General features: G+C 42.1%; 1 protein-coding gene across 1 annotated transcript; it reads left to right on the top strand.

The window, feature by feature from the left end:
- The first annotated feature begins 2809 nt into the window (after positions 1-2809).
- Positions 2810-10513, top strand: LOC142882108 (ubiquitin carboxyl-terminal hydrolase 2-like). The gene is made up of 12 exons (XM_076016646.1): positions 2810-3056; positions 6538-6585; positions 6708-6831; positions 6947-7058; positions 7157-7267; positions 7551-7615; positions 7710-7813; positions 8343-8423; positions 8532-8610; positions 9113-9220; positions 9327-9447; positions 9615-10513. Exons 1-12 carry the CDS (start codon positions 2886-2888, stop codon positions 9718-9720), a joined length of 1230 nt encoding a protein of 409 aa, XP_075872761.1. The 5' UTR covers positions 2810-2885; the 3' UTR covers positions 9721-10513.
- Positions 10514-13955: the final 3442 nt, after the last annotated feature.

Genomic DNA, 13955 nt, shown 5'->3' with positions numbered 1-13955 from the left:
GTTAATTATGAGGGAGAGGGACATCCTGCTTTGTCGGTGTGTCTTGTTTAGGTGTTCCTTCGCTGACGTATTTTGCTTACATTAATCGTTTCAGTGGTGCAGCCACATGTTTTTTTTTTCCCAAATAACGATCAGCATAACACGTACTCTACGTGTGGATTGATACTCAGGGTCCACAGAAGAGGTACATTCAATGTTATTAGCGGAGCCAAGTCAGGCTTTGAGCCCGAAGGATTTCACCCATAGAAATATATACAGTTTTAAATAGTCAAATAAATACAGGAAGTGAACAAATGTGTTAGTAACTGCTGTGAAAATGAGGAGGGGTAGGATCAAATAAGCTTTGCTTCTTCCTACTCAATTTTTGAACATGCAGATTGTGAAATTGTAAAAATGTGATGTACTAATATACAACCAACATGCATGTTCGAAATAAACCAAACAATTTCAAAAAACAAAGACTATATGTTCTGTTCATTTTAACAGAGGGTGGCATAAATAGTTATAAAACTGGTCCCATCAGCGTTTGCAATGTTTCATGACCTCAGAGCAATTGACCTCTTTCCACCATTAAAGAGCGATCATTAAAGAGGACAGAGCATGTAAGGTTTAAGGACACAGCAAAGCGTTTTATGATGAGGCGGCAATCAAAGATCTTATCAGTCGTTTCTGTGTCACGTCAGAGTCCAAAGATCAGCAAGTCTCTGTCAAACGTAGATTCAGGCTTTTGGTTTTAGAAAGCTGAAGTGAGCCTTTTACTTTTTTGCCAAAACATCACATTTCTAAGTTTGTCCACCTTTGCAAACCAAAGACCATTCTGTCTTGAAGACAGGCATGGAATTTTTCTGAGCCTTTTTTTTTCTTTTTAACTGGAAAGGGTGTAAATGTTGTTTGCACTGCAATTTTGTCAATGATATGTAAGCGCTGTAAACGTTGGACAGATTTTATTTTCCAAGCGGTTTGTCATTGTAAAAACACACTAATAAATGTACTTTTCAATTCTGTTTTTCTGAATTTAGTTTTAGTTTGAGAATTGTGTAAATGTATGGCTAGGTAGCAAGCTAACCAGGGCAGCTGGATAGATTCCTTTCAAGGCCACGCATATCTTTACACAATCTAAACAAGCACACAACTGCTTGAAACATTTTACCCAGTAAAGTTCATCTTGTTTGAGCAGCCAATTTGCCTGTGACACCTGAACATTGTAAATGTTGGATAGATTTTTTTTTTTTTTTTTTTAATTTTGAAGTTTAGTTTTAGTGGTAGATGTTTTCTTTATGAGAAGGATTCTCATTCTCATAAACTGTTGCTAGTTAGCTTGCTAGCTTAGGCTAAAATCCAGTTTTCCCAGGACATGTAATGTTTTCACATCCTGGGGGTCCTTCTAGTTTGTTGAACAACAAAAAGACCAGCAAAAATATTGATGGATAAATAAGGAGGATGAGGAAGAAAGACGGGATGAAGAGGAAAATGTTGATGAAGAAGAATTTAAGGATATACTGTAGATATTTTGATGCAAGTAGCACCTTTTTGTTTATTTATCAATACATTGAAAAGTTTTTGCGAGCTTTTATAAGAAGCTGGATTTGCTCGTAGAGTATAGGCATTATTTAAAATCTTGTTTATTTTTTTCAATTATTTGTAGAGTCATACTAAATGAAGGCAATTATTATTATTATTATTATTATTATTACTATTATTATTATTATTATTATTATTATTATTATTATTATTATTATTATTATCTTACAGACATATTTTTCATGCAGAAGAGACATAATTTCTTTAATATTGAATTTAATTTTATAGTTATTTTTGCACCATTTAAACTACTTTAGTGTGTGTAGTGGAAGTTTTTTAGGCAGAATTAAACATGTTGAGTAAGTTCTGAAGAAGCCCATCTGAATTTGTGTCTTTGGCTATATAGAATATACCTCAAGTGTCCTGGTTTTCGGGGATCAAAATATGGTCACGAGACAGTGCCGCAGCGGTTAGCGCTGCCATCTCACTGCAAGAAGTTGCGTTGGTTCGATTCCAGGACCTTTCTGTGTGGAGTTTGCATGTTCTCCCTGTGTCTGTGTGGGTTCTCTCTGGGTTCTCTGGCTTCCTCCCACAGTCCAAAAACACGCACGTGAGGTGAATTGGAAACTCTAAATTGTCCGGAGGTGTGAGTGTGAATGATTGTCTTTATGTGACCCTGCGATGAATTGCAATGACTTGTCCAGGGTGTCACCCTATGACAGCAGGGAGAGGCTCCAGTAGATCCCGTGACCCTGAGTTGGGGAATAAGCAGTATTGAAAATGGATGGATGGATGGATGGAAAATATGGTCACGCTAAGGTCAATTGCTACGTGTGGCAAGGTGGAGAGGGCCCGGGCGGGCTTCGAACCCCAGTCTCCCTGATAATAGTCATGCTAACCATTCAGCCAAATCCCCTTGGCTGAATGGCCGGGGCACATTATCAATTAGAGGCATAGTGACAGGACCCTCAACTGTCACATATACAAGCTAGGTAACGGGCAAAATTGGCAGCTAGTGCAATGAATAAATGGCTCGATTCCTTTTAAAGGGACGGCGTCCTCACCACGTCTGACATACATAATTTTACTTTTGTTTTTTTCATTAGTCCATGAATAATTTTGCATTGCACATGTTGGCAGTTACCGCCTCTTACCTTCTCTTACTGCTGAGCCGATACGTCGCAGCTTCTTCCGTATTCCCGCAGCACTTTAAGGCAGCGTCACGCTCTCCGGTATGGGAGGGGACGTTCACGGTGCGGAGTAAAATTGTACGTTCACCTGCGACTGAGACTCAGTGGCAGGTCAGCGCTATTGCCGTCACATCGACGACAAACCCCGCAACGTAGCAAACCCCCCACCCCTGAATGACGCCTCGGCCCCCGCTGAACAACGCCAACATGCCCAGCCTGCGACACTCGTACACGCTGACGCTGGCGGACAATCTCCCGCAGCACAAAGCCGCCGACGCGCAACGCAAAAATCCGCCGCACAAGCTCGTGTCCACTCTCATGGGTCTGATCATCAACCCGGTCAAGGTGAGTCCTCCACGGCTGCTCGTACTGCTGCTGCGCCCTCTCTCTCTCCTACGAGCGCTCGCGTTCTAATGCTCCTTCTTCAGGGCGACTAGAACCCTTCTTCTCCTAGAAAGTTCTGGAATCTTGAGATTGACACCTCGGCAGTCATAAGTGAAAAGGGCCGTTCATAAAAATGAAGAAAGCCCAAATCCTTAAACGTTAAATCTGTCGATCAGATCTTTTCCTCTCGATTTACATTTTAAAGAAAACACATGTAATTATTATTATATTTAAAAAAATAATAATAATAATCATTAAAGAAACTAAAGCTGACACGTACGTTCAGCAAGTACCTTGAACCTGCACTTAATTGCGGTTATTGAGTAAGTGCAGGTACTTTGTTGCATACAGGCAGATGCTTGTCATTTGTGTTCTTGCTAAAAACTTTCTGTGTGTGGGGGGGAAAAAAGTACATTGTAAAGTTTAGTAATGACAAATAATGTTTTACAAATAATTACTTTTCTTGTTTGTGTTGGGAGGTAGAGAAGCTCTGCTTTCAGACTTTCAAATTAAGTTTCTTAATTAAAAAAAAAAAAAAAAGAAAAACATTATTTTTTTTCTGTTTACACAAAGCTACAAATGTGAATCTGGATGCATCATTTTTTCCCCCATGGATGCTACCAAATTGAATTTAAGGCCTCATACAGTCATTGTTTTTTGTTGTTGTTGTTGTTGTTGTTTTCAGTAAATGCTGTTTCTTTGCAAACTAGCTTTATAGCAGTTTCTGATTGGTGCAGTGATTTTGAGTGATTTTTCTTATTTGTTTTTTTGGTTGTTGTTTTTTCACCCAAAGATGACAGTCACATATCTTATTTTGCCGTTCAGCTGCCACCTGACCTTGGTGATCCGATCAGTCCTCTAGGTGGCGGTGAGAGGGCTGACTCAAGTCTGTGGTGTTGGTTGCATAATGGGCAATATTGCCGCTGATAAGTGGCTGTTGATAACGTCACCTTATCTCCTGCTCAGGACGTTTTGTGAACACGCAAAGCTGTTGGTAGCGTGTCCATGTGGGTCTGATATGTGTTTATGGCTGTGCGGATTAGTTGCTACGCCTTTGGTTTCGCCCTCGGCCCTGTACAGGCAAGTCTGATTTGTAAGGTTTTTTGCCAGTGCTGCAGTTTGATGCACAGTTTGGAGTTTCGCGCCAGTGGCTTAGCAAGTCTCTCTACACTTGTTTACTGTCCCTCTGGTGCACTGCATTTTTACTGTTGTTATCTGAGCACCATCCATCAATGTTTGGAATGATTAGTCTAGAAGTCTGGATAAAAAAATTATATAACCATTAGCATTCTAAGCCCAGTCATGCCTGAAATTGAATGCACAGCTGTAGTTCAGTCCTTATAAAAGCAAATGTGACAAGATATCACTATCAGGCATTTGTGAATCCCATTTCAGTGTTCAAAAAACTTGTTATGGCCAGGTCTTTTTTTAAGATTACATATACATCAAAGCTGCAGTGCTGCTTCTCAATCTAAACTCTGTAGATTAGACTATCTAATCTAAATTGTAAACATTTTGACGTTTTTCTCGTGAAGTTTTGAGGAAAACCACTGATCACAATCATCTTGAAAATCCGCTAGCATTGCGAAAACTTTCCCCCCCAACCCCAGGGTTTTTCACAAACACACAGACTCAGATTCCAAGGTAAACTTTAATCATTCATCTTTAAATTGCCATTCAATTATATATTATTATTTTTGTACTTCAACAAAATATCTTTTTTTTTTTTTGTTCCACTTTTGCGTCAGGTCCTTATGACGTCTCCCAGTGTTGCTGTCGCGTAGCAATGCTTTATGTTTGTTCAGTTTTGTAGGGAGTGGCACTGTTGGCACCGTGCAGTGGTTTTTGCACCCTGAGTCACATGTTATATGGACTTGGAGGAGAACACGCAAGGTGCACATTTTGTTCTCCAAGCTCTCTCCCATTTTTTCTGTGGGAGAGGATGCCAACCACAGGAGAGGGAGAGGGTTCTTCTCGCACGTGTTCACCTGAACACACAGTACACTGATTCCAATGCCAGACCACCAGACTGGTGCTTGCATCACATGGGCAGGTGGAGGTGGAAAAAAACAAAAACAAGAATTGACTGAGTGACTTTCTGTGAAAAAAGAAAAAGGCCAAACACTGCCAGGAACAGTTGAATGTTTTGGATTTACAAAGCGGTCAGTTGTGTGGGCAAGGTGTTGAATCCCGATCATCGTGTCGCAAGTCAAACACCACATGCCCATGCACTCGGTTTAGCGAAATTTAGCTGACAAGGTGGCTTACATAGACCCTTGATGCCTTAATGTAAGCGCTGTGTGTGTGTGTGTGTGTATGTACTGTATGTGTGTGTGAGACGCTACGTCTCCGCGGTTGTTTACACACAAACCTCTCCTGGCGTCAGTAGAGGCGTCATCGCAAGGCGGAACTGGCTCATTGCGTTTCTCTTTTCCTGGGATGCCCATTGGTCAGATGGTCACCTGTTGTTACCTGGTTACCAAGGATAATCTTCAGAGTGTTTGTCTCACTGTTATTTGCCCCCCCCCACCCCCACCCCAGAGGATTGAACCCTCAGCAACAAGACCAAACCTGATCTGACACCAAGATTTGTTTGTCACATAAGTCGGCGGCATAATCATGAAGCAAACATTATGGAGGATTACAGGTATTAGAAATGTTGGACATCTTCCCAGGATTCACACTGGGATTGGGATCCCAATCAGGTTTTTGGCAGGTTGCTACTTGTCCCTCGCCACACCTCTCAAGACACCTTAATCAAAGTTCACTCAAGCTGTTGAATAATCCAGTTTGCAGAATTGTAGGTGACCGATGTGGTTGAGGTGATTCAAAAGCCCTGACGTCGGCAGTCCTGCACCACCATCAGCAGATTTGGTAGAGCAACATATGCCTCAGACCTACAGATGATTAACACCGCAGCTCCCATTAAAAGCAAAGCTATGGTCAAGTTTGCTAAAGAGCACCATTGTGAGACTGGTTGCTCTGACGTTGTGTTCTGCTGATTCGTAGAAGAGCTTTTTCTCCCCCGGTGCATCCCACGCTGGTGTGATGTCACGGTAAAGGTTTGCAATGCCGGTAGCAATGAACACACGCTGACTTCACAGAAGAGTGTATCGTGGAATTGTTGCCGGTGTTTCACTGCGCTTTAAACACCATGCTTTGGTATTTTCACCAGGTTACACTGACAGGGCAGCAACAATATCAAATTCTCGCTCTTTTTCATTGGACCAAAAAAATGTTAGGTCAGATATAGGCCATAATTGAACCTCTTCGAGATTCTTGACAGTTTTTTTTGTTTTTTTTGTCAGATTCGGACTCATTGTGGTCCTAGGTTGTTGTTGTTTTCTTTCCTGAAATACAACAACTATGTTCTGAAGCTCAAAGCAAAGAAGAATAATTTGCAAATAAACCTTGTATTTGTTCGCTCTCTGTCTTTGTGTAGAACAAGACTCAACAAGGTCTAGTGGGATTGATGAACCTTGGCAACACAGTAAGTCCTCATTAAAAAACAAAACAAAAAAAAAACATCACGAGCAAAAAAAAAACTCTGTTTCATACTTTGCTCTGTGTCCGTGGCGTCTGTTAACTCTCCTTGTTTGTTATTATTTCCAGTGTTTCATGAACTCCATCCTGCAGTGTCTAAGCAATACTCAGGAGCTGAGAGACTACTGCCTGATGAACTTCCACCGCACTGACCTCAACAACAACAGCGCAGCCAACACAGCTCTCATGGAAGGTAAATGTTAAATCAACTTGAAATTACCTCTAAGATTTAAAACACCTACAGTGGAGCCAAATAAACAACAGTTGTGCTTCTTTTTCCTTCCCTTCCTTTCCCCCGTCATACCCAGAGTTTGCAAAGCTGACTCAGAACCTGTGGACTCCGGTCAATAACGAGGCCATCAGTCCGTCGGACTTTAAGAGCCAGATCCAAAAATATGCGCCCAAGTTCGTGGGCTGCAAGTAAGTGGCTCCCTCCTGCTCGTCTTCCAAGATCATTGAGTCGACTTGGCCGAAGAGCGGTGGCTGATTCAACCGTTCTTCTGTGTATGTCCTGGCAGTCAACAGGATGCCCAGGAGTTTCTGCGCTGCTTACTGGACGGCCTGCACAGCGAGGTGAACAGGGTGACAGTCTGCTGCAAGGTGCCCATGGAGGACTTGGACCACCTTATGTAAGTCTACACGCCCAACATCACCCAGATTAATTGTGCCATTATGATTAATTATAGTCGCGTATGATTGGAAGGCTGACTTCTTGTATTTCTTGTACTTCTTTGACCCTGAAATGTGCCCTCCATGGTTTATCACGTTAATATTTCTAGTAATGTTAGTCTGATAAATACACGGAAACAACACAAGTTAAGAAGTTGTAATTTTACAAAAGAAGAATAAATAAGCGTCGCTTCGGGTTATAGTGCCCCTCACACGTTTGCATTCTCATGCTGTCTCCCCTAGGGATGACGAAAAAGCCAGGCGAATGTGGAACATGTACTTGGACAGGGAGGACAGCAAAGTCGTGGGTAAGTGATCTGTGTGCGCTGGCAGACTGTAGAACATGGCCGTGTGCAGATGTGGAGTCGAGTGTGACCTTCCCTCGGTCGTCTCCTCCTCCAGACCTGTTTGTGGGACAGCTGAAAAGCTCCATGACGTGCACCGTCTGCGACTTCCGCTCCACCATGTTTGATCCATTCTGGGACCTGTCCATCCCTGTGCCACAGGTGAGGCGGTGGCCGTAGCCCGTAGCATCTCTCTCTCACACACACACACCAGCCTCCATCCTTCTCTCGGCAGCAAGCTGTCTTGCGAAAAACACAATGTGTTGAGCACCCCCTGGTGGCTGCATTGCTGCATAGATTGTAAATGCCTGTACTTTGCCAAGAGACAAAACAAGTATTTTAAATAGGAATTATATACAGTGATGTATGTTGAAGTGTTTTGTTTTTGTTTTTTTTAGATCATTTTATTAGTTAATTGATATGGACCGGCATGACTGACAGCCATGTGCTTTAAGTAGATATTTTTGGCTTAATTTTACCTCCCAAGCTCTTGATTTTCCTGTCTATGCATCTAGAACAGTCAAACTACGTATCTTCTCTAAACCTGCTTTTTATTCAAGAACCTTTCACACAACCAGCAATTAAATGGTGGACCAAGGTGTTTGTTAAGTGGTCTCAGTATCAGTGTCTACCAGTTGTAAATGGTGTAAATCAGTGTCTTTATTCACTCTCTGCCTCTCTGTCTTGACAGAAGAGTTCAGGGGAAGTGTCTCTGAAGGACTGCCTGAGACTGTTTACAAAAGAAGACGTGCTGGATGGAGAAGAGCGACCGGTAAGAAGCGTGTTGCACTCCGTATTTTCATGGATGAAGTCATAACACTGCTCGCTTTTCCAGTGCCTCACCGTCGCCTCCTCGTCCTCCTCTTTTTCTCGCACTCAGACGTGCAACAAATGCAAAGCCAGGCGGAAATGTACCAAAAGGTTCAGCATTCAGAAGTTCCCTCAGATCCTCGTGCTTCGTATCCTTTCTTGGAGTCCTGGCAGTTCTTGTGTGTTTGTGCTCGGCACGGGGATGTGCACATGTTCCTCCTGCTAACGTGCAAGAAAAACAAAGGTTGTGATGCATCAGAAGCTGCTTGGAGAGCAGCTTTCCAGCTCACTGGGAAATCAATGTATGCACTGTTGGATTTAATTATCGTTAAAGGGCACGTTTGACCTGCAGCAGATTATCAGCAACACTTTTTTGTGGTCTTCATGTTAGAAATTTAGGAGCTTTCAAGCTTTTTTTTTTTTTTTTTTGGATTCATGGGTTTGCTTTCTCTTGCTGTACACTTTGGGCTTTGAGAAACTTGAACCCTACAGAATTAGCCATTAATTAATTCATATGATTCTGACCCATAGCTGACGATGCAGCTTTCTGTATGAAAGGGCAACGACGTTTTAAAAATGGTCACAAAGAGAGTTTTCCTCTACATCCAGTCTGTATGTGTGTATGTTCCTTGACTTTGCGTCCCCTCTCAGATCTGAAGCGTTTCTCAGACTCCAACGCCCGTGCCCGCAAACTCTCCACCTATGTCAACTTCCCTCTTAAAGAGCTGGACCTGAAGGAGTTCTCCTTTTCTGGCAGCGGTAAGCATCTGAAAAAGCAGCAATAGTCAAAAAGGAATGCTCATGTGCAGCGGCATTGTACAGTTGCCTCTATGTTTTCACTGACGCCGCTTGTCTCCTCCTGCAGAGCGCGTGGTGTATAACCTCTACGCAGTGTCCAACCACTCAGGGAACACTTTGGGAGGTCATTACACGGCCTTCTGCAGGCACCCGACACTGGGGGAGTGGCACTTCTACAACGACGCCAGGTAGCGTCACGTCATCCCACACAGCGACACCTGTACACCTGTTATTATTACACCAAACACTGTCTTCTCATTGCCTCATCGACTTCTGTTGACGCCTCTATGGGCAAAGAAAGAACCATGTATATCACCCAGGGTATTAAGTCCAGTGTGTGGTGTGTTCAATGCAGGGTCAGCCCAGTTTCCTCCAGTCAAATTCGCAGCAGCAACGCCTACGTGCTCTTCTATGAACTGGTCTCCCCGTCCCACAACAAGTATCAGTCCTGTCGGCTGTAGAGACTGCCAAGGAGCAACAAGCTGCACCGAGGACAGGGCAAGACTCTGCCTGCTAGAAGAGAGAGCGCCACCTTGTGGAGAGAGTACTGCCACCACAGACTGTGAAGAGAGCAACCATCGTCACCATGCCCCACCAAGGGTCCTTGGGGCAAAATGGTTGATGTGAAAGTTCAAGTGCACTGCGGGCTCTCGGTTGAGCTCATGTGACGGGTGAATTTGATGCAACGCTGGGGGGGGGGGGGGGGGGGGGGATTGTTTTACCATCAGACAATAACCTCAAAGACACTTGATTGTGGCACCAGGACAATTTGCTACTAGCTGCCTTCAGGAATATAATTTATTTGATTTCACATGAAGTGGATAGCTTTAAGTGCGTGCTGTACCAGTCATCTAAAGCCTTATGCTCTGTGTGGAGTGCCACAAATGTACAGAAGATGTTTTATTTTGAAAGCACATTTTATTTTTGTACAGTATTTATGGACAGCGCGGTGAATGTAACCATACTATGAGAAGGAGAGACGCACCAAAGCAGCTGTACAAGTTGTATCAAATATGCTTCTATCAGAGATCATGTCACTCATTTTACTGAGGCAGAAATCTGTAAATTATTAAAATGTTAAAGAGAAAAAGATAAGAAAAATGTGAACCGGCTTTGCCTTGTGTGTTTATTTTTGCATAATCCCCCTTTTTACAATTGCAAGTTTGTTCATTTTCTGTTCATGGACGAATCATGATCGGTAAATGAAACGTTTGTTTATGAAATATTACCAATTTGATCTATAATTTTATTTTATTTTTCAAATCTAAAACTCCTTAAAGTGATCCATCATCAGGATGCATCCTACTGTATGTTATAATTTATATATAGATGTGTCAGTCTTCGTTGGGATTTATTGTGAGTTAATGATGGACAAATATGTTTAATAATGAATAAAGTAAAGGTATGGCACCTTTGTTTTGTTTATACGGTGTTTTTGTTTATACGCGAAGATCCACTCGTGGAGCTCCATTAACACCGGCTTCAAACCGTCCTGTGGGAAAAGAAAACATCTTCTCAATTCCCGTACAGTTTGACGGATTAAAATGTTATCATCTGTTGCTGCTGAATTAAGAACTCCTGACCTCTGCCAACTGAGCAGGTCGGTCTGATTGAGTATTTCGCTAGCTTGAGGAAACACTTGTTAAACTTAGCATACAGGTAATAAAAGCGATTAAAAGCACCATTTCTAAAAAAAAATGGATCAATCTGCGGGTAGTAGTGACAGTAACAAGCATCATACCATAACTCTGGATTCGCATGACGGTTCCCACAGTGATGTGGTTTTCTTTTCTTTTCTTTTTTTAGTACTTAACCCGACTTTATCCTAGTCCTCTTTTATAGTTTCACCACAAGGGGGCCCCAGACCTGCAGTTGTATGTCTACACATCAAACCAGTATTCGGCTTGATTTTGACCATTGAGAATGCTGCACTGAAACAAGTGACAGATTTACACCATTTTCACATTACACCAGTTTCAGAATCGGCGCACACTGGCTCGCCATGCATTCCAGCATCGATTTTAGGGTGCTTTGATTGTTTTCAAATGTCTTAACAGTCTTGGGCCATCTTATCTATCTGACCTGCCTTATCATATCAATCCTCATTGGATCGTGAGGTCCTCTGGCCCTGGCCTGTTAGTCATTCCAAAGGTTAAAAAAAAAAAAAATAAATAAAAAAAAACCCACAGGGAGACTGTATTCAGCCACTATGGTCTGAGGCTTTGGAACAGCCTGCCAGAGGGCTTTTTTTTTTTTTCCAAAAGGAGGCTCGAGTCTCACCATTTTAGTTTGGCCTTTAACTGATTTCTTTTAACCTTAACTATACACATTGTCTTTTAGCTTTTAAAGCCTAGCCTCTTTATTTTCGAATGCCTTTTATCTTTAAATTGTTTTATTTTCTGTTGTCTTTTAGCTTTAGCCGCCATACTGGATCCTGGGGGCTTGGTCTGTACTGACAGCCTGCGCACACAAATCAAGCCCCCGGGATCCAAGCCCATCCATTTCAATGTAGTTGCTCATCTAGCACATACGTCAAAAAAGATTTTGGGCTCCCAATTATGTGGCCCGTTTTAGAGTGTTTATTTTGGTATTGCAGGCTGTGTGTAAAATGCTTTGTGGGCGCATGGAATATTTTTTTTTGCTGCGGTATCTCGAGTGGCCACGAGGAAAAATTGGCGCTGCGCCATATTGCCAGTCCAGTTTTCAGTTCTAATAATACATCGATGGTCTCGCCACTCTCACTTCCGCGCTCTCACACAGCCACACCTGACCTCAGCCAATCACAGGTGTGGTGCCTTCAAAGCGCAATGTTCACCAAAAACATATACATCAAATAAAGACAGAACAGAACATAAGAGAACGCAGTCCGACCGACCGTGAACACTAATTGGTTATTGTCTCTCTTGATGCATGACCTCAGTGGCTTCATTCAGAAGAAAAAGCCCAGCAACGGGTAACAGACCAGCTCAGCCGGTCCACTGGTGCAGGAGTGCATCCTGCGGGAACTGCTGTCGCTGAAGCGGGTTCTTGCAGGACCTGGAAACCCCTTGTGCCAAGAAAGTGGACGACTTTTGATCACTTCAATTGGAGAATTGTTCCTCGATTTCAAAATTTCGGCTGAAATGGCACTCACTTGTATTTCTTGTCTACAGTGTGGCAGCAGAGCGCAGATTCAGCCTCAAGAACAAGCTAAAAACAGCCACGAGAAGTTGTCTGTCAAAGGAAAAATACACACACACACACACACACACACACACACAGTTATGGATAGGAAAACCAAATTACTTATATTGTACTGCGAGTATACACTTTCATAATGTATTTATGGGCAGTATATTACGCTTTTACCAATACAAAAATCATAAATCGGGCCATTTTTATAGACACTGGACCTGTTAGTTAATTCCTGTTTTTCGGCAAACTTCACAGCATCCTTGTGTGTGTGTGTGTGTGTGTGTGTGTGTGTGTGTGTGTGTGTGTGTGTGTGTGTGTGTGTGAGTGTGTGTGGGTACGGGTGTGCGTGCGTGCGCGTATCATAATTAAGTTCACCGGGCCTTACACAATGGCCTGTTTGAAAAATCACACTTTGTGACATGTGAAGAAGATACACAGTTGAGTTGAGAGTACATGAACTGTTTGACATTTAAATTCAATTCTTTCATGCACTGAAAAGGAAAAGAAGCCAAGCAAGCAAGGGCGTAGCTTATTTGACAAGTAAAACAAATAGTAATTGCCATGACAAAATAATAATTACACCACGTGCTACAGGGGGAAAAAAGGCTGTGTGATCGCAACACATTTTAAATTGATGCTATTCATAACTTGTCATTGTAAGATTCATTGTGATGCAAACTGTACAGTTGTAAACATTCAAACTCAGCCACAAACTCTTGTAATAAGACTGGTAGGATGTCCTATACTCAAACAGTACAACTGCTTTACTTTCTACTCTTGGGTATGTAGTATGTACATGCCCCTTCCAAAGCCTTCATGTAGACCATTTGGTCTGAACATTCAGCTCAGGGATGTTAATATGTTTGCCTGCGTGAAGGCAGCAGTGAACATGCTTCCTCTCAGTGTTTACACTTCCAGGGCAATTAACCAGAACATAAAAACTGGCTTTCAAGGGTCCAAAGTCCACGTTTTTTTTTTTTTTTCCCAAGTCTGAGTTAATGATAAAACTGAAAGCTGGTCCATAAGAAGAGACATGGTGTCATAGGTATCTAACCATAATAACTCTAACCCAACGTCACGTTATCCAATCACTAAATACTACTAATAAGAAGAAGAACAAACAAAGAAGAACAACAAAATGAGAATGCTAGAAGAATAAATGATTGTATGTTATATAATTGAATGATAAAGGCCTTCCTTTTAGAATGGGAAAGCTTATTTGTCTTGTGTTACACCTGCTAAGTTATCATCTTTGTACATATTACACCAGTACATTATCATGTTTGTAAAATCAATAAACAATGGAGGGTGACAGATTTTTTTTTGTGTAACAGGCACCTGGACTTTAACCATTGCAGGTTATTAATTGTGCCTTTCTCAAAACCTTTCTCATTGTTAAAAACCATCTACGGAACCCAAGCAAAAATAATGCCATCAGCAGACAAACACACTTCTCAGTTACAAGGAAACCGCACCTTTATTTGTGGTGTAGATACTTTTTTTTTTTTTTTTTCTAAAATAA

Source organism: Nelusetta ayraudi, unplaced genomic scaffold (assembly GCF_046127955.1).
Source record: "Nelusetta ayraudi isolate G7.1 ecotype Tasmania unplaced genomic scaffold, CSIRO-AGI_Nayr_v1 ptg000233l, whole genome shotgun sequence".
Lineage (NCBI taxonomy): Eukaryota > Metazoa > Chordata > Actinopteri > Tetraodontiformes > Monacanthidae > Nelusetta > Nelusetta ayraudi.
This window is presented reverse-complemented; position numbering and strand designations above follow the sequence as displayed.